This window comes from Apteryx mantelli, chromosome 17, assembly GCF_036417845.1.
Source record: "Apteryx mantelli isolate bAptMan1 chromosome 17, bAptMan1.hap1, whole genome shotgun sequence".
Lineage (NCBI taxonomy): Eukaryota > Metazoa > Chordata > Aves > Apterygiformes > Apterygidae > Apteryx > Apteryx mantelli.
Window position 1 is genome coordinate 20,256,139 of NC_089994.1, and position 27,673 is coordinate 20,283,811.

At 39.6% G+C, this 27,673-nt stretch overlaps 1 protein-coding gene and 1 long non-coding RNA gene across 2 annotated transcripts; one reads left to right on the forward strand and one right to left on the reverse strand.

Annotated features, from left to right (window-relative positions):
• Positions 1-506: 506 nt before the first annotated feature.
• SUSD2 (sushi domain containing 2) lies at positions 507-27,632 on the reverse strand. Its single transcript, XM_067306973.1, has 15 exons — positions 27,566-27,632; positions 25,664-25,868; positions 23,734-23,885; positions 23,064-23,231; positions 22,640-22,814; positions 20,797-20,998; positions 19,465-19,550; positions 18,593-18,861; positions 16,065-16,208; positions 13,263-13,418; positions 11,140-11,388; positions 9,789-10,061; positions 8,609-8,791; positions 3,143-3,233; positions 507-588 (listed from the first exon to the last, which is right to left on the reverse strand). The coding sequence occupies exons 1-15, from the start codon at positions 27,630-27,632 to the stop codon at positions 507-509; spliced, it is 2,502 nt and encodes an 833-aa protein (XP_067163074.1).
• Positions 3,172-4,922, forward strand: LOC136993545 (uncharacterized). Its single transcript, XR_010885906.1, has 2 exons — positions 3,172-3,267; positions 3,907-4,922. It is a non-coding gene; the product is annotated as an uncharacterized lncRNA (long non-coding RNA).
• Positions 27,633-27,673: the final 41 nt, after the last annotated feature.

Sequence of the window (27,673 nt, forward strand, 5' to 3'; positions counted from 1 at the left end):
AGTTTTTATCCATCTGACTCTGCATCCTCTTTCACATTTTCCTAAATTAACCTTACATGCCCCAGGAAGGAGGTCTTTCTTTAGGTAAGGGCTAGCATTAGAGACTAGGATTATTTTCATTTTATCTGTTTTCAAGTAAAAGCATAAAAGAATAAAAGTGCAGAAAAATTACAAACTCTTTTGTTTTTTTCTCAGAGCTGTGGTTCTACTGAGGAAGATGTGACTGAGATAAGAAACTAACACACATAACTTTGAAACTGATGCTTTCAGAGGTATTATCATTTGCTTGTGATACACGATAGGCTGAACCTGCCATGACATAATCTCATGAAATCAGTTAGCATTCCCTATGCAATTGAACACTCATTGTATAGAAAGCAGAAATTAACTGTTAGCATACTACGTAAAACCATCATTTGTGTTTGAAAAGTCTGTCCTTGGTTGATGTATAAAAAGGCACATGCTGCAGCTAATTTAATCCTCCACTATATTTTTTCTGTATATCATTAAAAACTTCTCTGGAACTTCACTGTTTCTTGTTCTGATGTAACCGGAACCTCTGAAACAAGCTTCTGGTTGTGTTTGTGTCTTGGGAGGAAAAGACAAAGAAAAAATTTTAAAAAAGCTAGAGATGACTGTTAAAATAGTTATAATATTATTTAAAGCAGGGTGAGAGGAATACAGGGTTAGGTGGAATAGGAACATAACAAATTTTAAAGTACCAGTTCTGTGTAATTTCAGTGCATATCTCCCCCGAGGCACTATATCCCTCCCTTGTCACACACTGCTGAAGACTCGAGATGCTCAAATCACCAAAAGAAGTGACTGAAGGATAAGTAGCACTCTTTCTGTATGAGCAACATTTAATGAAATTACAAAATACTGATGACTTGCTGTTATCCCTGTGCAATTATCTATTTCTCTTTTCTAGTAGTATGGTCAATGTTACAGAAGCAAAAGGAGAAACTGGGCAAATTTATCTGCTTTGAAAATAACGATAACAAAGTGTCTGGAGAAAAGGCTGGTTTTGGAGGAGAAAAAGGAAAGAACAAAAAAGTCTGAGTGAGCAGGGAACTCAGAACTCAATGGGAAATTCTGGACCTTATACTGACTTTTTTTGGCTAAGAGAAGCATAGAGCCAAAATATTAATAGATACATTTGCAACTACCTGGACACTCTCACAGCTAACTGAGAGGGAAAGCAAATTTACTAAGTATTTTGATTTCCTGCAATTTCTCTTGTAAGTCCTGTGATCTCTGTCCCCAACAAATCTCTGCTCAAAGAGCATGTGATTGACTAAGAGACTCAGTTTTTGCTTTTAGCATAGAAGGGTGGTTGGGGTAAGCTTGAAAGTGTAACCCCTACATTTTTTTTCTGTGTGTTAAAGCAGGAAGAAATCTAAAAACACATAGCATTTAATGATTTTCTGGGTCTTGACTTAGGATTTTTGTATATTTTTATCAGCCTTTCTGCTTTTTAAGATACTTATTATACATCTTATTATGTAAGTAAGGTCCTAGTCGTGAATGCTGCGAGCAGCTCCTCATCTGGATGGGCTGGGTGCAGAGACAGAAGTTTTCAAAGTCCTACAGTTTATTCTTTCCCTTCTTATATAAAACATATTACTTGTCATATTTATACTGGATAAGATACAGAAGAGTATACAGTAGATGACAGACTTTCATGAGTCAATAATGGTCTAATTAGCCTTCTCCAGTGAAAATTTCTCTGTTCAAAATTTGTTGCAGCTACACAAATGACTGCATTCTTTACTGTTAGCCAACCATACAGCCCCACTGATTGCTATGGACTTTCACTAAATTCTCTCAAAATATTCATAAAGGACAAGTTTTTTGCAGCATATGGAAATTACCTACAGATAGGCAAAATGTACAACAGTTTTGAAGGGGTGATGGTTTAATTCTTTTTTAATTGGCTTTTGATGCACAATGATGAGCTTACAGTGGTAGTTCTGTAAGCATACTCTCAAATGTGAGAAGTCTAGGCATCAGTAATAGTAGTAATAAAACAGTAAAACAACTGTTTCATAGCAGTTGGTTAAGGCTCTGAATGTGAGAATCAGGTGTGTGTAAAATGTAGCAAATAAGGGAGGTTCCCTTTGTTTATGCATTTGATATGTATACAAAAAAATATTAATTGCTGCAAATATCTATACTGTGTAGAGTCTGCTTTTTTTCATACAGGGGAAGAAGAAAAAATGTTTTGGGTGTGGGTGTTCTTTGTGAAGTATAGAAAACAATGCTTAAGTGATTTAAAGGAGAGCGGCAAAATTTAGCACTCTGATAGACACAATTAATTGATGACTGAGCACAGACTCAATGATATTTTCAGTGGTGGATATGGCTGTCATAGTGGGTTATGTTCCAAGAGCGCCTGCAAGATGAACCTGTTGGAAAGCCTTGGAGCCAAAAATATTTTTTTAAAGTGTCTTGTTAATATTGGCTAACAGAATGGATCGTATACAGAATAGATAAAATCATATCAACCTTTTAAAACAAATGACTAAAAACTCACAGTAATTTATTAGCTACCAAACATTTTGTAGGGATTTCTTTTAAACACAGAATAGTTTTTCTAGTGCCTTGTATTTCTGCCAACTTTGGTAGAAAGGTTCAAAGAATGTGCAGCAAACTGATACGATCCTTTAAATTCTATTCACCCCTTTGGCACAAAAGCTATAAGTGTTCTCAAGGCAGATTCATGCATGCCTAAAGATGGGAATAGGTTCAAATATGTGTGTTAAGTTACAGTGTCATGCAATACATTCTTTAGATACCTCCAATTTATTTATTGGTGTTATCAGCACATCTGTTCTTAAACAGAACTCTTTTAGAGAGGTAACCTTATCACCTAACAAAGAAATTATGACCCCCAAATCCTGTCCCCTCTCAATCAATCAATTGCATGTTTGCTTGTCCTGATAATACACTCCCAACATTGCTGCATAGTGTTCCAGCAGGACGTGAGAGCTATCGAGACTTGATTTTTTTATTAAAAATAGTAGCAGAAAAAATATCATGCTGGATTTCTTTTTCATTGAGAAAAATGAGTGAAAAAGACATGACATTTGCTATTTCTTTAGCAGGTTCCTTTTTCTTTTCAGTTCAGTTGAGTCCTTACCTCTCCTTTCTACACAAGAAAATCAGACGTGCCAGGACTACAAGACCGACAGCTCCAAATACACAGCCAAGCAGGATTATTTGCTTGACATCTGCAAAAAAAAAGAAAGCAACCACAACAAAACAGTAAGACACTGATATTTTTCTTCGTATGAATTTTTTTGAATGTAGTCACGTGTGAGAATTTTTTAATTTGTGTATGTAGTGCTATTATTTTACTACTCTTTGTATTTGAGGAACAAAACGGTAAAGAGTAGGAAATCACATAATTCCTACATTTGAAGGTTAGGGCAGGTGTCTGTGAAAGCTGTTCTAACACAAGGACAGGATGGTTAGTGGTTTATATGCAGTCAGTGTCATGAATCTACAATGTTAATTTAGAACTCCCTACCCCAGCAACTGACAATTTTTCAATCACTTTCCCAAATAGTTTGATTGCTTTAAAAATTGCCCTTATTTTTGCCTCAAGTGATTTCTGATGATTAAATAAAGACATGCCTGTGTTAGTATTCTGAAAGGACTTAGCAAGAACAGGAATTTGTTTTGCTGTTCAAGTCAAATTAGCTTGACATTAAATGACAGCGAGGTTCCTAAAAATATTGTGCAAAGCTCTTCCACGAAAATTAAAATCGTGAAACTGTAACTGTTGTTTCATGTGCTGTGTAGCTTGAGGGAAAAAGTGACCGTTCTTGTGATACGTGAATACATTGAACTGTTCTTGCATCAGCATGTGAACACACTAAAAGTGTCAATTTAATTCTGCAGCTGCGTAATAAGGATATGTGAAAGACATAAAGAAATCAGACATGACAGTTTTTGAAGAACAAATCTTCAGTTCTGTTTTCTCATTCTACCAAAGGGTTGCAGAGTACCAGTGGGGCAGTTCTATCACTTCCCTACCGATGTAGGAGAGTGACAGCAGGCTTCTGTATGGCTGTGGTGAGTAACAGAAGCTAAAGATATCATGAAGGTAAATTTTGGATGACATGTAAGAAGACTGGTAAAATTTTAGGAGATTTAGTATCTTGAGTGAATTGTCTGGCAGAACAAATGCTTCCTGAATTTTATGTCCCACTTAAGAAAGGAAAATACCAGCCAGAGCACTACCTCTGAAAAACTGAGAGTCCCAGTGTGAGCAACGTTTGTCCCACGCTCAGTGCCAAAGGGCCAAACAGCTGTGTAGTCCCTTGTCTCTGAGACACTGTAGTATCCTAAGGTGGAACTAGATTCAAGACTCTGCCCTGTTTGTTGCACCTGTCAATAGCACTGTCTGCATGTATCAGGGAGCATGTAGTCTGTTTGGAGACAGATGAGCAGTGGTGCATCTGAGCTCTAACATCCCTTTTTGCCTGCTTCTCCATTGCTTTGTCATGTCTGCAGGAAGGACTGCCCAAGCTACAGCCTAGCACACAGTGATGGCAGAGTGATGTAATTTACAATTCTGTGAACCTAGAATAGGTAACTTGCCTCATACTGAAGTTTAAGGAAGGAAGTGAGATAGATAAACTATTTCACAGACATTAATGCTTCATCCAGTAACCTTTGTACCAGGCCCAATAATTTATGCTTGACTCAAACACCACCGTACAGACAGGTACCCTGTCTCTGTCAAGCAATAAGAACCCACCACTGGTCTTGGTAGTTTGGTCCAGTGGCGAATTGTCTGTATTGTGAAAACTTTGTATTATTTCATTTCTAATTTCAAGTAATCTGTCTTCATTGTTACATGTTTTGCAGTCATTCTCCTGGAAACCATAGATAAATAAAAATTTCATAGTAAATCTGCCTGATGTTTCTCATCTGAAAAAAAGGGGGAGAACTAATGAGATTTCTGCCAACTTTCCAAAAAAGAATGGTATTTACACAGAACCTGACCCTGGAAAATTAGACCTTGAAGTGATGAGAGGAGGGAAAGGAGACAAAAGCAGAGTGTGCTTAACAATGCCAAATCATTGTCTATCATGAACAGATTATGTATGTATATTGCTGAGGTTTTATAATTTTTAGTTGCATTTTACTTCTGATTCTCCTTGTTGCTTTTTCTGGATGGTTTCTTACTCTCCTGCTATGCAATGTTCTGAGAAGAGGGATTGCTGTGGCAGTGGCAAGCCTTGCAGCAGAGTTGTAATTAGAAGCATAGCAAAATAATTATTAGCAGAGGATTTCCATGGAAACTTTAATTCAGGGAAACAAAACTCAAAAGCAACAATATGCAAGCCTAAAAGCATAATGTATGTTTGAAATTTCAAATACAAAAATATAGCTTGCAAAATAGCTGTTGTTTAATTTTCTTTTCTTGCTTCTGCTTCCCTTCCTATCCAGTTTTCAAAATCCTCATGCCTTCACTTTAGCTTTTCTAGATTCTGAAAAACAGAAGCATGTAGCAACTAAAAAATCTGGGTGATTTGCTATAAAAAGAGATTGAATTTGATGTGCTACAAAATTGCAGGAAGTGTAATGAACACTGGAAAGAAGTACCCCTGGAAGCTGAGAATAAGAGAAGTCTGGGCCCTGTGTTCTTGATGAACATGAAAGAAATCAGAGTTAAAAAAAAATAAAATAGTGTTTTAATAGTTCATGCTGGAAGTAAAAATGTGACCAGTAATCACAGTAGCTAGGCCAGTGGTCACCCATTCAGGCGCCCAGAAATTTGGAAGGGCTGTTCATTAATTTTGCCAGCGTTTTTCTGGTATTAAGAAGGCGCTCTGTCACAGAGCTTGGTAAAATGGATGTTGGTGAAACAGCAACATGTTGCTGTGTGGAGAGGAGAACAGCGAGGAAAACTGACCTCAGCAGCAACAGGTATGTGAAGATGTTCTCTGTAATTATGCTGAATTCAAAATCAGCATAAGGCAAACTGTCACTGGATTTCAACTCTGTTAGATTGCAGGCTAAAATGTGTTTAGCGAAAAGCAAGTACTGGATATCCATGTTATAAAATTACTAGAACATTAAACTCAAGTGAGAGGAACTTTGGTCTGTTTTGCTGGTCTTCTCTGGAGAAACTTGGATCTCTCAGAAAAATAACTTTCTCAGATGGAGATTGATATCCAGAAGCATATCTTCTGATGTCAAAGGAGGAAAGGAGGAATAAGGCTATACAGGAATGTCATTACCAGGACACAGCAGTTAGAAAAACTGCATGAAAAACCTTGTATGCAATTTATATTTTATATTGTCTGATTATGATATCCTGCTGCTATGGGCAGCACTGTTACTCCAGCTTCCTGAAAAGAATACAGTTTTTGGCTCAAATTAGAAATGAACCACAATCCCAAATTTCCAATAGTAAGGAAGGTCTTTGTTACAACCAAATTAAAACTAAATCTTTCACACCTTTTTCTTTGCCATCTTTCAGGAAACTGCTGGAAAACATTCATTTTTTGTTTGCTTATCCGTAAAGCTGTGGCACTTCGTCATTCTGAATGCAGTTGATTTCTGAGTATCTTCCAATTCCTTCGCTCTGATCTTTCAGGGCTGGCTTTTTGCCCCCTTCTCTCGAGTGTAAATGTTAACATCCAGTTTGCTTATTGAGACTGACTGGCTCATATCCAGTATGCATGCGGTTGATGGCAGCAACGGAAAAATGTTCTAAGTTTTCAGTTTGGCAACATGTTTTGCCACTGATCCTTTTCAAGCTCTGGCCTTACTTAGTGAAGATTTTATTCTTCTCAGACTTTTGACGACAGATCTGTTATTACTGTGAACTAAGAAGGATGGTAAATTATCATCTGCTAGAGCTTCTGAATCTCACATTTTCAACAGTTAACTAAGGTACTCCATAAGTATCTTTGGCCTATCATAGTAAATAAAAATGTATGAATGCCTCTAGCCTCACGCTTTCCAAAATAGCATCACTGCTGAGATTGGCCTCTGTGAACGCAGTCAGCTGCGTATTGATTACTACAACAATAGTTGGTCTAAGATAACAACATTTCATAAACCATTCACTCATCTATTTAAAATTAAGCAACACCATCTGCTTCGTACTTGTTCTGTGCAAATGTTCAGTAATTATTCTTTATGCTAAAGTCCAGTCTACTGCCTTGTGGTTCATCTTGCCAGTATCACTGATCAAATGTGTGGAACTGTGTGGCAAATAAACAACTAGTTGGCACAGGCCTGCAAAGGCTGATGAAGTGTGTCTGCTGGCCAAGAACTCATCGCTGATGTGTTCTGCATTTTCCACATTTCCTTGGAAGGAGCTCAGAACGGAGAATTCGTTGACGGGACTTCCTTGCTGAGTATTTTCAGAACAATTAACCCGGCATTAAAAGTGCTTCAACGCGCCATGTGGCCTCGCCTCGCCCTGGTGCTTTGAAACATCGCCACCTTGTGGACATTTAGACTATCTATGGGCTATGAGTAAAAGAGCTTTATTTTCTACACAAGCTGCCTGTTAGAAAATGTTATGCGGTTTCTTATAAGTCATAGAGTCAGTCTAACTGTTATTAAATACAAAAAGTCCGGGATAATTAATAATATAATAGTAGTGGCACAAGAGGGGTAATAAATTCCTGGTTTTTATAATGATTAGTATTACATCATTCACAATACTTTTGCTGGTATAGAATAATACATTGTATGTTCAAATAGCATAGTACTTCAGAACAAAAAAATGCAGAGGTGTTCAGTAAGTGCAGGTTTTTTGGGGGAAGCATGGGGAGAGGTAGAGGTGCTATGTCTGCTCCCTGCCCCCTATTATCACAGACTGTTTAGTAGCGAGTTTCTCTTGAATGATTCATTTTAGAATACGTGACTTCATAAGCCACCCCTCAGATGGCTCAGAGTGGATCTCTGTTTGCCCCAGTTAGTTGCAAAGAAAGTTAAAACTAAATTAAAACTAAATTAGGCATGACAGAACGAAGAATGGCAACAAATGGTTGGGGACTGTGCCATCATTCATTCTTGAAAAATAGCTCTAATTATGTGGATACTCAAGGATTAAATACTTTACAGTTATCTATGTGTATGTATGTATATGTAGATACGTATACTTAGAAAACTGATGAAAGAACATTCGGGTTATAGGAGAAAAGCGCACAAAAATAGTGCTGTAAATAAGGATTGTTTTTCTGTCCTTTGTACCTGTGTAACAATTATTAGCTAAGTACTACACTTTCCAACTTTTCTATGAATGAGTTTGAAATTTATTTTAAATCGTCTGTTCAAGAAGCATGACTACCAGTTCCTTTTGGTCAAACCAAGAGAAAGAGATGCATTATGCCCCGAGTACTTTATTTTCTATTACAGATGACTGAAGTGGTGATGAGTTTAGCTTAAAAAAAAAATCCTAGAAATATTAGAGTAGAAAGATTAAGTACCAGTCTTTTTAGGTGCTCAAGGGTCTCACGTCCAATGTTTTCTCAAGCAAAGGAAGCTGCTTTTCTCAAGAGGCATCATAATATTGCCTTGTTTGTGATGTTGATTTATGATGACGATTTGTAACATTTAAAAAGAAACAGACCTGTTCTCCAGACGCAGCGGGGTGTTTCCCTGGACCAGGCGCCTGTCGCTTGACAGATTCTTTCCTTTGACCCAGTGAGCTCATAGCCCTGATTGCAGATGAAATGGACGGCTGAGCCCAACAGATAGTTTGTTCCTTCCTTTCTTCCATTGGCTGGATGATCCAGCCAGCCACAAGAGATCACTAGTAAAAGAGAAATATTTGGTTAAAGTCTTTTGGATTTGGTTAGCAAATCCACATCACAATGATTCACAGAGTATTTTAGCAGCAACTCAGAACAGGACAAAGATTTTCAGGCTAACTGAAAGAGATTACTATGTTAGCATCCATCTAGTTTCTTTCAATAGCTCATGATTTTGCAGAAAACTGAAGCAAGTTACATTTTCAGCCACATTTCCAGATTAGCCCTATGGAAAATTATTGCAGGATTCAGCCATAAAACTGGAGAGTATTATCTTTGTCAGGTGCTGTTCTAAGACTTGGCTGGGAGGTATTCAGGTTGAAGATGGTGGTTGAGGATGTATGCTCACTTTGGATCTAAATGTCTTGATCACCTAGCTCAAGACATGAATTTAGATACTACTCCTGCTGAGGTTGACTGATAGAAATCCCAGACCCTCAGAGCCTGGCAGACGTGTCTCGTTTAGGTTCTCTTTAGTATGTCATATTTCCTGAATCCTGAAATTCCTGTTGTGTGAAAGTGCTAAAAATCTTCGTCCTTTGTGTATCTGTCACTCTGTGTATAAGGTAAGCCTGGAACCCAGAAGGTAGGTTGCTAAGTTACCCCTTGCAATAAGAGCTAGCATCACATTATAAATGGACAAGGGAACTGTAGGTGAGATGGAAGACCATCCGCAGCGCAGTTTGGGATTATCTGATATTTGTTCATTTTGCTTGTTTTTTAATTCTGAGGAGGACAGATGAAAGCACAGAAAATGAAGCTGAGGTTTCTACACACGGCAATGGTGGAAGAGTTCAGATGATGCAAAGAAATGTGTTCTGTGTTTGTCTAAGTATTCCACCAGTGCAGATTTCCTGGTACAATGATGATTCCTCCTGGTAAGAGTGTTTACAGGCACATGCAGTAACAGTTGAGCAAAGCTTCCTTTAATAGTCTCAACTATTTAGATGCCCTGCAGAAAGAACTTAGTGGTGGATGTTTTGTTTAATGTCATCTCACCTGACTTTAGACTTTCTACTAGCCACTTGTGATTCTGATGAGATAGTCTTGTTGAATGTCCTACTTGAAGACTTCTGGTTGTCAGGACATCGAATCTGCAGAATGGGTCAGAGTCACAGAGCAAGACCATGTCTTTCACCAAGGGATCAGCGGGGTCTTCATAAGGAAAGAACACTGGCAGAAAAGAGGAGTTGTGCTTTTCCCCATAAAAGAAATTGTTCAATAAGAACTCTGTGTCATAAGTAAAAAGGGAAGTTCCATTTTCAACAGCCCCTTGGGAAACAGAGAAAGAGACAGAGATTCAGGTATAACTTTGTCTACAGACCTATACCACATTCTGATCATAATCCAGGTGCTTATTTATGTAAACATAGCTAGAGCTGGAAAAGACCTATGAAGCCCTACTTAGTATATCTTTCTCCCAGAGTTCAAGATCATTTTTCTTTTCACTAGTACCATCTTAACCCAGCACTAAGGTCAGTGTTTGGTTAACCTAGTGTTTGATCAGTTACTTAAAATTAGATCCAAATAATTGTGTAGCTATTTTACATAAAGATGGTTTTTAGAGGTCTGCTGGCAAAATGGTGATAAAAAATACCTCAGACAGAACTAGTTAAACCAAACGTTACAAGCAACACAAATCCAGATCCTATTTGTCCATAATTTATCATTTCTAGTGTCGTCCTGCTCTTTGCTTTTACTGTGCTACATGGGAAACTTGCTGAAGTAGGAGCAGTGAGACTTTTCAGTATGATCTGAATCTTGGTGTAGGGCCATGCTGTGCTTGATACAGAGAGCGACTGTAGCCAGAGCGTATTTTGCATCATGTTTCTGGCTCATCTGCTTACTTTACATTAGGAAGAATGCAGACAATTTAACTCTGCAGGTGAGACATAGTAGCCTATTCATTTTCATTAAATGAAAGAAGATATTCTTTTACCTTTTTAAAAAGGGAAAATTGATTATTAAAATTGTCAACATGGTACTGAATGGAAACATTGCTAATATTCTGGAAAAAGATAGCTGACCCTGGATATTGCCGTACTTTTGTGACACTTCAGTGTTGTGATCCTGTGTCCAGCTGGGCACAGTAGATAGAATTCTGCGTGTAAGCTGTCACATATGGACACTAACTGTTGATGGAGCCAAGAGCAGGAGGCTCTTGGCTCTGGCTTCATCTATTTGGGTTAGATTTTTCGCCCGCTTGTATAAAGAAGGTCACACTTCTCTTCCTCCCTTTTCTCCTCCCCGTACAGGGTGCTTAGCATAGACGTAGTTTTCTAGTCTGTAAATCACAAACAATCTTGAATTTGCAAAGAAAATGAAATTACAGTTCAGAGAAATCACTTACAGTCAGCTCCAAACTCAAACAACTGCTGGGGATTGGCATGAACTGATATGGTTGTTTTGTTCTTGAAGGTATACTCATCCTCCGCATTACCATTCATTACCCCAAAGAGACCCTGTGTGTGATTCATAAATTTTTCTGGGAGCAGGACGGTCAGCATCAGAAGTCCTCCACTTCCTCTTATTTCCACTCCAGCCCCGGAAGAGAACATCACTGTGATGTTCTGATTAGCTGTAGAATGGAGAAAGAGGCCTATAACAATGAGAAGGAGAAGAGAAAATAGTTCATCATCCATAGTAAACAGTTTGTTGTGTCACCAGTTTTAACCATTTTTCTTAAAGCATTTCCTCCCTTCCTCTCTGGGCTACACTCTGAGAGGCTTTTAAAGGGAGGCTGCACCTTCACACCATCAATTTTGGAATGAGAAGAGGAGCACAGCTCTGAAAAACCTCTGGGACTGGAGCAGTAGATTTGTATGACTGCGGTAAGACAACTACTACAGAGTAGTAGGAAAAAAAAAAAGGCTCACAGTTGGTATGAGCTGCATTGCCTTCTGCCAGCATCCTGGAGCAGAAGCTTTAGGATAGGAGATGATTATATTAGTGAGTGTCTGTGAGCTGGAAGCACTGCTCTCAATAGTTACAGATTTCCTCTGTAACTTTCCTGGATTGTCTTGCCAAAACCTCCCTATTATGATTTCTTTTCCAAGCCCCATCACTGTCCCATCCATTTTTTCCTTCCTGCATCTCTCTGCTTCTGCAGCTCCTTGTCTATGTATCCTTCCCTCTGCTCTTCATTATGTTTTTCAGTCATTTGAGGTATACTACATGCTAGCCACAGAAACTTCTTCTGCAGAACAGGAGGCTCACTGTTAAAATTCCAGTAATGTTTAGAATATTTGTCAAATTATCATAATGAGTAATCAAATGCTCGTGTCCATGGAGGAATAAAAGTGCAACTGTTCATTCTTCTGACAGAAGAATGATGGAATAGCATCTGACCAATCAAGAGAGCTCCTGGTATGGGAATGTGAAATTAAGCTGTATTTTAATACATATTTTGGTTATATTTTGTTACATTTCATTTTACTTTGGTAGGTTTAATTGCATTTGACCTAGTAGGCTCAAAACAGAATGAAGAGGAAGGAGTTCTTCATTCCATTCACCCTTCATGGGATGAGAAGGAAAACCACTGTTCCACGAGCCTCTGAAACACGGCATGGAAGAAGTGGGCATTGAAGCCAGCTGTTAAACGTTTCAATATCATTGGCAGGATTGCATGCCATCTCTTTGTACTCCCCTCTTACATCCCAGAAAGCTCAGGGAAGCACCAGGTGCTGACAAGGTCATTTATGTTATTTGGACATGCTGGGAGAGGAGAACATGCCACAGCCCAGCCTACTGGCAAATTTGACAGCTCCATCTCTTCCTGGACATAGCATAGGTACTTCCAGCTACAACTAGGTTATTTACAAGTAATGGTGATGAAAAGCAGGAAGGTTGCGAGATATGATGTGCTCACCCAAACTTCCACTCCTCGCTATACCTCTCCATAGGGACATAGTCACAGTGCGCTTCTTGGCAGCACGCTTGATCTGCGGCTATTTCGAAAGGGATTCATACCCTGTAACTCTGGTGGCCACACTCCTGCCCCCAGTGTATCAATTAAGAGTACAAATGGCACAGCTGTAATTCGTCTCAAAGGCCAGAGGAATCCATGCACCAGGCTACTATAAAGACAGGTTTAGCAAGGCAGATTGGATAGATAGGGCATTCTCCCCCACGCCCTGCCCTCAATTTGATTTCTTTCACTGAGGCCCATGCCAGCTGTGCAATACCACTAAATCTGCCTTGACTCAGTGTCTCTCTTCATCATCTGGCGGCAACTGGACTGAAGAAAGTCAAGTTAAAGAATTAAATACCATTAGTTGGGATATTGCTAGTCCTTTGTTTCATTCATCACATAATTTTCAGAGCGACCTCCAGCCTGTTTTTCACAAGTACAGTGAAAAGAGAGTTGAAACACATGCATCTAGAGATTTTACATGGGCTACATGGGAACACAAAGCATGCCCGGAACACAAGCGCAGTAATCAATAGCTTTCAAGGCTGATACTTGTATCTAACCTTTTAAGTCCATCCAACTTTGCTCAGAGAAGTTGACCACCCTTTGGTTCAACAGGACCTCCATATTCAAATCCTCCGAGTAGCGTACTTCAATCACATCAGAGTTGTTCTCCTGCATGGCCACTGCAGACAAGCCTGTCACCTGAGCCTCCGTTCCTTCCAAACAAAAAAACCAACCCCCCCAAAATACCCGACATCATATAAAGTAAATATGGAAAGTAATAATCATACAAGGAAAAAACAGATATTTACTAAAAATAAATAAATATGATTATTTGTATTTGAGGGAATTGTTAAGGATATAAACCACATATAAACCCACAATTTAATTCTCCTACCAATATAATGTATTGAAAGCGGAATGTTAAATACTCAAAAAGTCTGGAAATACTAAATTCTTCAACCCAATGGCAGTGGCAGAGGTATGTTAGAAGAATGGTTTATCTCATTGCACGTTCATCTCTCTGAGTATGGCCTAGGAAAACCCATGATCTCACAGAAGGCGTGGCAAACAGAGGAAGCTGAGAGAACAAAATAGCAGACAGGATTAGGGGTGAACAAGAACTAAGCAGCTGATCTCAAAGTATAATACAGTACCACTATGGTAAACTCAAGACTGGACTGCTCAGTGACTCATGTCACTTCTCCCACAGCTACAGCAAAATGTATCAAGAGCCTAATATTTCCCTGATAATCTCATATTGAATATCACACTGTATGGATAGGGGATTCATGTCTGCTTGGATGCTTTTAGCCACAGACGATTTTTAATCCATCCTAACAATTTTACGAGAAATACCAAATTCTTAAATGGCATCCCAGATGTCAGCTGGAATATTCTTTCCTGAAGCCAGCCTGTTGTTTTATGCTCCATGGGCACTAGATACGGGAAGAGCATAAATGAAAGTATCTGATATAAGGCTTTTCGGGTTGTAATGAGAAATGAGATGCCATTCAGCTGTTTTATACTCAATTTCTTCCCTCATTTTAAAGTGTGGTTATATGCTTGTCTCCATCTTACGGGCTGCTTTGCAATCTGCCCAGTCAGATGATGAAGGCCACAGGTGCCTCTAGGTTTTGTGCCCTAGGCTTTGTTTTACAAACAAGCCAAAAGAACAGGGCAATCAGGCCCATTGAACAAAATCCCCTCAGCCACCTTCATGTCAGACATTCAGCACTTTTCTACTAGCTTGGGGTATTCAGAGAGAATTTTCTCCTTATTCAAAAGATGTTCTCTCAGCTCCTTCTGCGACATTTTTTTCTCTGTCAGCGCATGCATACCTCTACATGTAACGCAGGAGGAATATAAAACAGGACATGCACTTACCTGCTTCCTATTAATTACCAGCTATAGTATTATCAGAATGAATCAGCTGGGAGTTATGCCTGTTGACTGATTCCTAGTATTGACCTCATGTTTCCTTACAGATGGGGATGGGTGTGGAGAGAAATGACAGCTGTTTCCCTGAGTTCTTAAAGGCAACATATATCCTTAAACTTTCATTATTCAAACCCAACAAAACTAGCAAATAACCTTTGATCAGGAAGTTATTTTTTCCACTGAACATCCTGACTGCCTTTTGATTAGCTTCAAAATGCTGATCTTTCACAAATGGTCAACTTGCCTGAAAAAAATGACGTTCTTTTTTTTAAACCTTTGGCAATTTCAGTAATAAAAACGACACTAGCATGCTCTTTCCATCTTTGCAAAATAATGCTTTTTGTAACTAAAGTTCAGAAAAATCTGTTTCCATTTATTTTCTTATGCTTCTTAAAAATAAATAAATAAATTGGTATTCCTCCTTTCTTTCTTGCTGTTATATACTTCTAAAGGCACTTCTGGACTTGCATACCCAAAGGCTTATCTTTCTTCCCATGCATGTATATCAGTTGGCCCAAAAAGAGATGCCTGACCCTACAGCTTTTCATTTGAACTTCAGTACTTCTCACAGGCTCTCTTTCCTCCAGATCATACAGAAATTATCTCATCCATATCTTGCCGCCTCTTTTTACATTATGCAACATAAAAGAGATTCTATTAATACCTAGCTTCTGCTACAGGTCAGTAACAATTCTCTATCAAACTATTACTTGTTGTTTAATTCTGGAATTATTTATGTTGTCTCACATGTGATTCTTTCAGCTTGTCTTTGATGGATTTCCCCAAGCTACATCGGCATCCTGTAACTATTACAAAGCAATCTTCTAAAGATTTAAATTTATTCTTAACTAGTACTTTGTATTCCTGACTTCATTTCGGACTCTGCAATTTATCCAGGACTCATCTGTTTATTTACTGCGGTAAATCTCCTTTTGGAGATTTGCAAAGTTTGAGTTATAATCAGTTCTCTTGACTACTGTTTTTCTGGGGTTTTACTTTCTGTCTTGAGTCAATAAATACAGAGTTAAACAGATAATACTAGCCCTACTCTGCACACATATGAGGAAATACTGTGCTTCACAACTGTGTTTTTAAACATGATGCAAGTAACCCAACTCATTCTTTTGTCAGTTATCTTACAGTGAAGTTTGAATATCTATACTGACTACCCAGAAAGCACAAATGTATACTGTATATAAAAAGTTATGTTGTCACTGATAAGAACATCAATCTGAGATGTTCCTCTGTCTGAGGATGGAGGAAGGACAGTGTTAAAGACCAGAGAAATAGTAACCTAGCTTGGTAACTGGTTAAGGAGAGAAAAAAGGAAAAGAGAAGACAGGAGGAATGCTATAAAGAGTAAATCAAGCAGCCTCACATACTATTATCTGTCATCACCACTTCCTCTCTTACCAACTTACCATTGGGAAAGTGTGCCTGCTGGGTCCTCCCTTGCACTCTTAGAGATGTCAGATCAGACTCTACGAATGTGTATTCCCCTTGGCCTTTGAAGGTGAAGTTCAGACCATCAAATGTGACCAAGTGAGGGTCCCCAAAAGTAGATGCTGTTTTAAACAGTGGAAAGACAAATCAGAACAACCGAAAAATGCCACTCATTACACTTCCTAGGTTCACCAGAAAAAAAAAAAAAACTCTCTGTGGTGATCCAAAGAGTGGCACTTAGAGAAAGAAAAAAAAATGCAAGGGGGAGGCTGACCTGTGGTAAATGTGACATGAGGTACAAGCTTGACAACACACCTTGAATAGCACCGTGGGAACAGTTAGAAATGTCTTTCCAGTGACTCTTGCCTTCATCCACCAACATTTAGGACAAAAGGTTCAAAGACTGCCATGTGCAGCAATGTTTACCTGGTAGGCAGTCTACTGGAATCCTCACCCTCAGGCTAGATGCCTGACTCCCATGTAATGCATGGGAAGGCCTGGGCACACAGGCAGGGCTGTTCCAAAAGCAGCTCACCAGGGAGCTTTCAAAGGCTGGAAGGAGTCGAAGGAACAGGATGGGACTTTGAAGTCTCATCTGGCCGGAACAGAGAGAGATGCCAGTGATCTTCAGCCCTGAAACCTCTCCGGAATTCAGCAGATATCCTTGATTTTCCCCATCTAGAACAATAAGAGGGAAGAAGGTCCTTCTCCTCCAGCCCCCAACCAAAAAAGCTGCTGAAATTGTGCCATCTGAACCATAACATGCTTAAAGAAATCCATATGACAGGTGAGTCCCTAACTGCTTGGTTATTAAATATTTTGGGATGATTGCCTCTCTCAATCTTGCTTGAGGGAGAGCCCCTTCCATAAATTATATTCACTAGACCAGGGGAAAGAAGGTCATTTTTCCCTGCCATAGTTAGTGCACCCACTTGGGATTTGCAGGCTAAAATGCAAGTCCCTATTATAATTAGTCACATCGAACACCTGAGAGGTAGGTTCAAGGAGTTTCTTCACATCAGACAAAGGGGGTATTTAAGCCGAGCATCTCATGTTCCAGGAGAGTTCTCTAAGTACTGAGGTAAGTCACTTTTTTTGAGGTGTTTTTCCACTGTGTCCATTTTAGGCATGCTCTGAGAAGTTTTTAGCATTAAGATCTTTGTAGAGGGATTGGTGGAGTTTGAGGGTTACTTTTCTCAGAAGCTTAGGCTTGCACAAGGTTAAAGAGTACTCTGCTGGCTGTGCAGTTGCATAGGCAGTTTGGTGTATACTTCCCAGAAGAAAGGCAAGTGTCTTTGGGGCTTAGTGAGAATTGCACGGTGGATTTTGTCACGTTTGAACGATGGATGTAATGGCCTAACTACATTTGGGAATCTTGTGAGACCATGTGCTTCACATCCCTCATCAACTGTCTTTGCTTAAGAGAGGCACATTTTAGCCTTTCTTTCATGCAGAGCAGCTGTCAGGGCCCTGAGTACACTAACAGGCCTTAATTGCCCTGACTGGCCTCACCTGGGCCCTCTGCCTACATGCTCAGCCCACTGGCCTGGGGGATCTGCCTAAGCTCCGGCCTGGGCCTTCAGTCTCTGCCTGAGCTATGTGGCAGGTGTACCAGCCTTGCTATTACACTTGGCTCCCAGTTCCCCAACCCTTAGGGAGAAGCTGGCCCTTGCTGCTTCCTGACAGGGACTTTCAATGGGGGAATCAGCAGAGACTATGACTATTCACTATTGCTAGTCCTGGGAGAGTCTCAAAGGAACCATCAAGAACCGAAAAAAGCTGTTAAAATGGGGGACGTGCAAAAAAAAAATAAAAAAAAAAATCAAAGATCAGTTCACCTTTACAAGAGAGGCAGGTGAAGGCAGCAAAGCTAAGGCACCAATCCTAGCTCGTATCATGTCATGTCATGTCAAGCTAGATCCCTTAGTGCCCTCTCCAGTTTTCTCCTTTTTGCCTGAAACCAACCACTGCTTCCTTGCTGTTTCCTTCTTTACAGGAGGACACAGTCCTGCTGGAGGTACCTGCACCCTAGCTGTGCAGAAGAAGGTGAGACATGTGGTAGCAATAGAAGTATGGCAAGACTCAAGGACTGCTTCCTAAAAGTGAGGGAAAGGAGCAATAGAGGCACTAGCAAATAGTAATACTTCCATATTTGATGAATAGCTTTTTTCAGCATGACAGCTTTTTCTAGCTATTGCCGAGTTGTCATTAAACATCCCTAGCTTCTTACTGAGAAAGTGCCCACAGACAATAAGAAGCCATGGAGATTACTAAATTTCAGCTATTTAGCTTCCAGGGGTTAATGAGATACTTAATAGCTGAAAATCTTGCGGGAGAGTTAAAAGAAATATACAGTTTTTGCCACCGACAGATCAACTGAAGCCTTCCGTGGAAATTTTCCAGCGGACGCTGTACCCTCAGCATTGTCAGTTGAGAATATATAACATACCAAAACCAAACCTGTATAAAATAGCTGTACTCCACAATGGAATTCTGAAACCCTTACCAGCCCGAGGCGGGCGGTACGTCCTGCAGTCGCTGGAGGGCCGGCGTTTCATGTAGAACTGACAATTATCAGACCACAGGCAGCAGTAATAGAAGCTGATGACATCATAAAGCCAATGGGAAAATCCAGGTATTCGGGGAGGCTTCATGAAGGGTGGCGAACCCCAGTCGTGGCCTCGATCAGGAGTGCTGCCTCCTGTGGAGTCTTGCGTGAGGATTTGGGTCCCTGTAGCATCATAGCAACACTGTTGCCCTGCTGCGTACTGGGGACTGATTGAGAAATGCAGTGAGAAGAAAGTCACTGTTCAGCTCTGTGAAGTCCATTTGTGTTTGGAGTTCACCTATTGCTTTTTTATGGACGCAGCTAACTGTTGTGGTTAGCAAACTTTATATGATGTCTGGAAATAACGCTTCTCAGATTTTTTTTTCCATTCTTGCAAAACAGACTATATGAGAGAGTGGGAGGGAGGGGGCTATAACCAAGGCAGTAAGGAAGGTCTGTAGGCCTTTTAACTACAGGAACATTGCATTGTTTAAAATTGTTCTAATAGGACAGGTGCAAAGACTAACTTATTGAACTAAAGCAGACCAATACAAGAAAGGCTTAATTAGGCCTAATCAAATCTCTTTTAGGCATTGGTGCTTTTTTAGGTATACTGAGGTTTAGCACAGTGCAGTTACTTGCTTAGTAAGTCTAAAGCCTTAACTTCATCTCAGCAATGAGGGCTAATAAGTGAATAAGAGGGAAACAATGGTTGCTATGCGCCTGAGAGTTGAGGGTCCAGAGACCTTTGTGACTCCTCTGGTAATGCTATCTATCATCTCAAGTGGAACAAATCATAAAAAAATGCAGTTTTTAAAAATTTTCTTTACCTGGCTTGAATGGCCCTCACACAATGCACAGCCCCAGGGTGATAAGTGCACACACTCCCCTTTTCAATGTCACAGCCATAATCAGTCTGAAAAAAGATCAATGCTCACTATTAATAGAGTTCTCATTTTGTCTTTTTTTTTTTTTTTAATGTCCTCTTTCCTCCCCTTTGTCTCTGAGGTATGTGGATAGTCTAAATGATCTGGTTGTGGCTCTGCTGTTTGCTTCATATTTTGACCCCCATGCTATCAGCATGATTTTTCCATCAGTTTGATCTGGAAGGACATCTAAAATACCAAGACTGCAAATTCAACAATGGTCCTTTTTACTGGATAGTTGTGTAGCATGGTATAGGAAAAACAGTGAATTTAAAACTGAAGTGACTGGAGCAAGTAGAGACATGTCAGTCTAACCTCAGTATTTTGCAGACTAATACGGCAGACCTTGAAGAATACATGGGGGTAAATGGGGGATTCAACTGTAAGCATAAGAAAGATCATGTCAGACTAAGCTTATACTTTTGTCCTATGTATTTAGATGGAGGCAGTAGATTTAATCTTTTCTCTTTATGTGTTTTTGTGTGTATGATTTAAAATGCACATCATGTTTGGAGCTTCATAACCAGGAAAGGATGGTAACAAAAAATATCTAATGTGTTTATTTTCAATATGCATAAATACACTGCCATCATTTGGTATCATAAATAGGAGATAAAGTCACACTATCTGGTCCTCAAGTCCATGTTGTAAGTCTGAAAATGTAAAATAAATGGCAACTGATTTCTCCATGTGTATAAGTTCCTTCTTAACAGCCAAGCAGAGAAGGCAGAAGGAAGCAGGAGACTGGAAATAGTGGATTACAGACTACGGATTTAAACTCCAGAAAAAAATGGAAGGGCTTGCAGCAAATTATGGTATACCAGGCAGAAATGCAGTCTGCTTCTTTTGGCAAGGAAATGTGTTAGGATATTGACTACAGACGCAGACTGCCAACTTGTAGGACATTGAAGAAATCATCCCTGCTCCCAGCTCCACAGGGCTCACTGTGCCCTCCCTGAGTGTTTTTTATCCATCTGTTGAATCACTGTCTTAACTCCCTGTTTGAAGATGGCTTCAGCTGGGTGTCCTACAGGCACTTTTTTATTCATACTGCCCAGATAAGCTGTATTTGCCTCTGCCATTTGACATGCTACTTATGCAAATTTAAATATCATTTTATTTCCGCATATTGAATTTTAGAGGGAACAGGGGTGTGTGGGGAGTGGGGAAGTACAGGAGTCCCTAAACTCCTGCTTAGAACCATAATAAACCAGAGCGTTCTATTTACTAACTTACATGGAACCTGCCAGTGTCAGCCCTCGCCTGTGCCAAGGTGCAAGGGCAATCTATAATTTCTTCAAGGAAGTTTGGAAGCTTCTCCTCCTTCCTGTCCCATTCTAGGCATTTAGCAGTTGCCCATGCAGTTGGGTCATTTCTGAAGTCTTCCCCAAGGTGCCAAGCCAATGCATGCACTGAGCTCCAAACTGATGGAATGTTGCTGGGGAAAAAAGAAAAGAAAAGCAAGAGGAAAAATTTATCAGATGGCTGAGGAAACATTATTTTTACAGTAATTCTGGGTCTTAATCACTAACTATAATTATGAGGAATCTTATAACCTGAAATTTTTCTTCGACTACAAAGGTCACTGTTTTCTTTTTCCTGCAAAAAGTTATATCACTTTGGAATTTTTCTAATTTAAAAGGTGACATGACGCATGCAGTAAGTATGCAATAATCAGAAATACATTTTAGCATTTGTGCTTCTGGCCTACACTGATCTTTTGAAAGACAGGTTTTCTTTTCATACCTTTTCACATCATGGTTTCATTTAGGCCAGAATTCAGGATGTCCAGATTCTCTAACAGAAATCTGAACGTAACCCTGTGTCCAAGTAGTACTGGGCTCAATGTCAGTAAGTGGCGAGAAACCATTGAGAGTCCTAGAAGTGTTCCAAGTCCACTCTGTTTTCCACCCATGAAAAATATCATACATAAAAAGAAAAATTTCAAGAAGTGCAATTAAAAAATCCTGCAGAAAGAGTAATGGTCATCCTCCTATGTTCAGCAGCTCCGAACTGATAAGATAAATAGGTCTGATAGATTAGCAATATGATCAAACGCTGAAGAGATGAAATTGACATATTCACAGGGACTACACCATCTACACCAATAACTGTAGACATTCAGAAAAATAATGAAGGCAAATGCCTCCAAACTCTGAGTATGTATGGAGTACTAACAGAGCTAAATCACCAAAAATCATGGGGAAATACATAATGAAATAAAAAGAAGTGGGTATAAAATTTGTAGGCCTGCAAATGCCTGCATACAAAACAGAAGAAAGCAAAACACAGAGGAGGACCTGTGGTTACCATGAAGAAAAATTCTACAATTCAGGCCTATATCACAGTTGTAATAAAAGAAATCAGCATGTCCTAGTTTGCTGAGAAAAAGCAAAATATATCACATCAAATAATCAAACTGAGACCTCAGAGGACTAAACAGTGCAAGTGAAACTGATGTGGCACAAGAGAACGAAAAAACGGCTTGTAAAGTTCCACCTACCAGCAATGGTAAGGAATGAAGAAGTCTAAACTGCAGCCTGAGTCTTTGCTAGCGGACCTTTTCAAACATATAATTTTAATTTGGCTATGTTTGGAGGAATGATCATGATGCCATTTCAAAAACAACAACGAGCAGAATATTATGGAAATGCACATACAAGCTAAAATTTCCAGTAATGCAAAGAAAACAAATTGTTGCTGTTAACAAAAAAAAAATTTTTGCAGAAACAAGGCAACACTAAGCCTGAGAGAGATTACTCTTACTAGAAAGAAGGAAATCAAGAAAACATACCTAGAGCGGACAACGCACTCTGGTATCTCCCATTAGATATCTTCAATACTGTGTGTGCAACTAATTTTTATCTTGTGCTAATTAGTGTAGGTAATTGCATGTTTTTCTTTAGATACAGTCTATGCCCAAAATGTAAGTGGTGTAGTTTTTGAAGAGGATATGCTGGTTTTTTTCTTTACAAAATAGAGCTTGAGCCCCGGTTTTAAACATCAAAGGAGATGGCAGCTTTAATACAGGAAGCAATAGTAAGGTATCTGTGATACACGAATGTCAGGAAGTACTTGCCTCTGCCCGTCAGAATAGCTGCTGGGTGTAATTCTCAAAATTCCAAAGTCCCAAGTATTGTAATTTCCTTTAGCAGGTACAGGTGTGAAAGAAAATGTCCCAGTATTGGGTGCTTCTCTTGCCAAAGTATAAAGATATTTCCATTTGGCCAGCCAGTTGTCTGAGTAGCTGTCACCTGTCACATAAAGGCACAAAATGCTTTTGGATGCCGGAAAAGAAGTTACCTACGCTGTGTCAACTGGTTGTCTCCACCCATATGGAAATGAAGAGGAAAAACCGACATTATAGTCATGAGTTATTCATACTTGCATATCTTTTCCTCAGGCTTCAGTGAAAGTGGTAGTATCATGCTGCACAGAGCTCTGCACAAAAGTTACACAAGATGATGGCTGCTTATGCTCAGATAGGCAAAGTGTCACTTTACCTGTTTCCTCATATCCCCAGACTTCTATATTGATATGGGTTGCTGGAAGCGCCTGGTGTGTCCAGGTGAGAGTTAAGTTTCCGTCAGTGTTAGGAGTGCCATAATATTGCCATTTTGTCGCATTTACCAGCACAGATTTTTCTCCATCTGAAACTTTGCTGTGATGTACTGCATTACAGAACAGAAAAAGAAGGATTAATGACATTTTTGCTTTGCATGGCCCTAAAAAAGGTGCCACTATAGCACGAGATTTAGCAGTATTTCCCCTGTGTATGTTTCCTAACAGGATGCATGATATAACAACAGTAAGCTGAAGCTGAGAGAATGTAGAACCTTGAGTAATGTGTGTAGTCCTTAGATTTCAACATCAGGATGCAGTTATTTTCTGATAGAAGTAGCTACTGAAAGGGCACTGTTTTGGTCGATCTTACTTTTGACCAGAAATTTTTATGACTTAATGCTATTGGTGCTAAATAGCTGCAGAACTAGATTGCTGCAAAAGCTCATCTCTCAAAATACAAATTACCATGAGGGGAGCAAGAATGACTTTTCTGAGGTCAAACAGCCCATTTAGGAAGAAAAGAAGTGATTAAAAGGGAAGGCTTACATAATGCATTCATGGAGCAAGAATATGAAAACAAGAGGGATACTGTAAATTTAATTAAATAACCTGATAACCAGGTTCCAGAGTATGGAAACGTCAGCCCGTCATCTGTGGAAATTTCAAAGGGGACAAAACCAGTCTCATACAGCAGCGGAGAGATGCAGTGGGCTTTTCCATCCTTCGCAACATAGCCACTGGTTTCAATTTTCTGCTTGAACCTGTTAATATTGAAAACATTTTTCAGTGTGCTACTGAGAGACAAAACATTCTAAATGTCTCAGTTGTGTTTCATTAAGCACTCTCATGTCGTGTGTAGATCATTCAAAGCCCCATGGTTGTTTTGCCTGTAGCAGTGAATATAAACTTGAAAAGTTCATGTGTACTTTGTGCTTATATTACATCAGTGTGGACTCTGCTGTGCACTGCACAAATACACAGCAAGCTGCAAGCCTTAGATTTACTATTTAATTTCTGGGAAAAGGGAGTGTGATAAATTAGTAACAAACAACAAAAGGGAGAGCAGTAAGACAAAAGTGATGTTAACATTATAGGATTACAGGGTGGCTAACAATGACAGCGATACATAGGTATGACAGATAGATTTCTGATCTTTTTTTTTTTTTTTTGCTATGAATGCAATGAAGGTCATTTAACACCATTCTAGAATTTCTGTTGCAAAGATTAACTGAGAACTCATTACTACAGAAGGCTGAGAGGAGATCTTATCAATGTGTACAAGTATCTGAAGGGAGGGTGTCAAGAGGTGTCGAGAGGATGGGACCAGACTCTTTTCAGTGGTGCCGAGCAACAGGACGCGAGACAACGGGCACAAACTGAAACACAGACAATTCCATCTGAACATGAGGAAATACTTTTTCACTGTGAGGGTGACAGAGCACTGGAACAGGTTGCCCAGAGAGGTTGTGGAGTCTCCTTCTCTGGAGATATTCAAAACACGCCTGGACGCAATCCTGTGCAATGTGCTCTAGGTGACGCTGCTTGAGCAGGGGGGTTGGACTAGATGATCTCCAGAGGTCCCTTCCAACCTCAGCGATTCTGTGATTCTGTGATTCTAATTTAACCATCTGCCTGCAATTAGGGTTCTTGCCCACTATCCTGAAGTATAATCCTACCTGGAACTCTCCCAGACAATAGATGTAGGGTGACTGTATTGCTACTCCTTGTATCGTAGGAAGTTTGAGGCCTGCCGCTAAGTGATATCTTTGCTTCTCTGCACTGAAGTTTGTATTGGCTATGATAAAGCAACTGTGCAGGTAATTCACAGTACACAGTTGTATTTCTACTGAATGAATTCCTGTGTTTTCCAAAGGTCCATGGTAAAAAAGTTAACAGTTTTCCTGATGTAGGACTAAAATCATTTCAGGTGCTGCTATCCAGAGAGCAAAGATTCAAAAATCTTGCTTAGAGCCATTGGCGGAAAAAATGTCGGGACACTGGCACCAGAAAAATGCAGTATACCTTACATATCATGTGCATAAGGTTTACAGAATGACATATACTTAGGATCTAAGGTTTTGTCTTACAAGCCAAAAATAAGGTGTCCTACATGGATTTCTTTCTCTTTGCTGGAGTTCTGTTTCAGTTTGAGAAATTAGTATTTCTTTTTCCAGAAATGGCAAGCTAAAAAAATATTAACAACCGTGAACAAGCCCTGAAAGAATTCCCTTTTAGAAAAGCCACTGATGTGATATGTTAAGTGAAGGACTAACAGGGCAAGGATTGTATCGTGGAATGACTCAAACTAAAATAAATGCTCCTGTGTAGAAATACATACAAGATGTATTCTTGAGGGTGAGGGTTAGCAGAGTCTTTGCATGTTTGAGGAGTTAGAAGAATTCTGACAACTTTATAAAGTACGCTTTCATTCCTGTACAGACAAGTCTTGTTTTGTGGTAATTACCTACTGTTGGAAATTCTTAGTGAGATTACAAAGGTTCATCTCTCTTTGATATAGGAATATTAAATCACGGCCCACCTGCATCTCAGCACAGAAGAGGTATTAAAAGTTGTATTTTCAATCTCAAAGTCTTTGCCTCCCATCAGGGATCCTGAGTATGGAGAAATGTGAAGGCAAAATTCTTTATAATCAGGACAGCAAATCCTCAAGGACTGGCATGTCACCTGGCAAGAACAGGTACTGAGCAGCTCCCCACATCGGTGTGAACAAGAATCTGGAGTTCCTTGTTAAAAAAGAAAGTAAGGGAAGAAAAACACTTAGTTAGGAATGTTACTGAGCTTCTCTAGATGGTTTCTGAAACAGAAAAACAATGTCTAAAGAACCACTGTAAATAAGTGAAGTATGGTGTTTATGTTAGATGGACATTAGATTGGGAATGTATTTAGATGAAGGGTGTAATCTGCTGTGTATTAAAGTGGCTCTGCTTTGAATAGAGAAATACATTTATTTACCTCCTAACCAATATATAATGCCACCAGCTCCATGGTTTTTTTACATCTAATAGAAGGAGAATCATAAATCTCCAGAGCAGTCCTTTGGTGAGTATCACTAGTCATATTTATTAGTAAGAGTAGCTCTTATGCAGCAAACCAGAATGGGATCCCATTGTTGTCAAGACTGCACAGGAATCAATGAGAATGGAAGGCTAGAACTCTTGGGTGAATGGAAAGTTAACATTAATGACACAGTGTCCTCCAACATCAGATTACGAAAAGCTACTAAAATTTATTTCTGTTGTGTACTTTGTCCGAGTCTAAACTAAAAATGTCGCTGTTAAGGTATGCAGACAGAGAGGCTCCGGCCTGAGGTTTAGCTAGCTGAATAGAATGTGAAAAACTGCTGGACGTGACATGAAAAATTGCCGAACACAGCAGACAATACAGTGAGAAGCTGTCAGAAGTTACAGATAGCACTGTGAGGAATGGCTGGATTTCACAGATGGTTAAGGGGGAGTTAAATGAGAGATGACCAAGCTTCACACATAATTGGAAAGGAGTACTGAGGACCTTTGGGGGACCGGACTCTTGCAAGGCCAACGCTGCCAGGGTAGCCATATCAATAATACCACGTAAGGCTGAGATGACCTAGGTAACAGTAGCAGGAATACCAAATTTAGATTGGATGTGGCAAAACTGGGACCGATGAGGAAAAAGTAATTAGGGAAGGGTTGTTTATTTAGGAGGACACAAGGGAAGAGAAAAGGAGGGGTTGAAGCGGATGAGGAAGAACAAGTATAGAAAAATTAGAGAGAAGAGAAGGTAAAAGGAACTAGTCATATGTAAACAAATTGCTGGTCAATATGCTTGTCTGACTGAGTCCTGCACTTGATCACCACAATCTTTTTTTAAATCACATTCCTATCTTCTGTGTGATCGCGGTCTCTGTTCTGTGTAATCTGCTGGCAAACTTCAAGCTCGACTAGTCAGCAAGCAGAAAGAGACCCGCTGTTGACCAGCTAGGGGATTTGGGAACTGGGCGTGGATATTGGACAAATTTAAAGCTCACGCTGTCTGGAGGTAGAGGGTGTATATGTGTTTTTGCTAGTGACTTTCCATCCTAGCAGTGGTAGTGGGTCAGAAATAAAGGTCAGCCTTCATTTTCTGCCAGAAAACCTTTCTGTGATGGAGTTAGTAATGCCTGTTCAATACAGGAAACTAGAGAGTTGATCTAGGCCCTTACAAATAGTTACTGTGTTCTCCAGATTGTCTCGTTACTTACAGAAGAGATCCACTGCCCTACTGAAAATGGACAGGAGGAAGGGGTTGTAAATTACAAGGTATGGATAAGAGCTGGCTTGTGTGCCTCTGCTTTAGCTTGTACAAATGGTATCAGTAATTTATTATTGAGGTACATATTCTGAGGTTCAAAAGTGAAAAAGGTTTGTAGTTTAAAGCAGAAAAGTTGTTGAAAGTCACTCACCTGCATTCCAAAGGGCAGCAAGGGAGATGGGAATGAAGAAAGAGACACCTATGCCAATGAATTTCATGACTTGTCCGGATGATTCAAGATGAGTGATTGTAATTGACT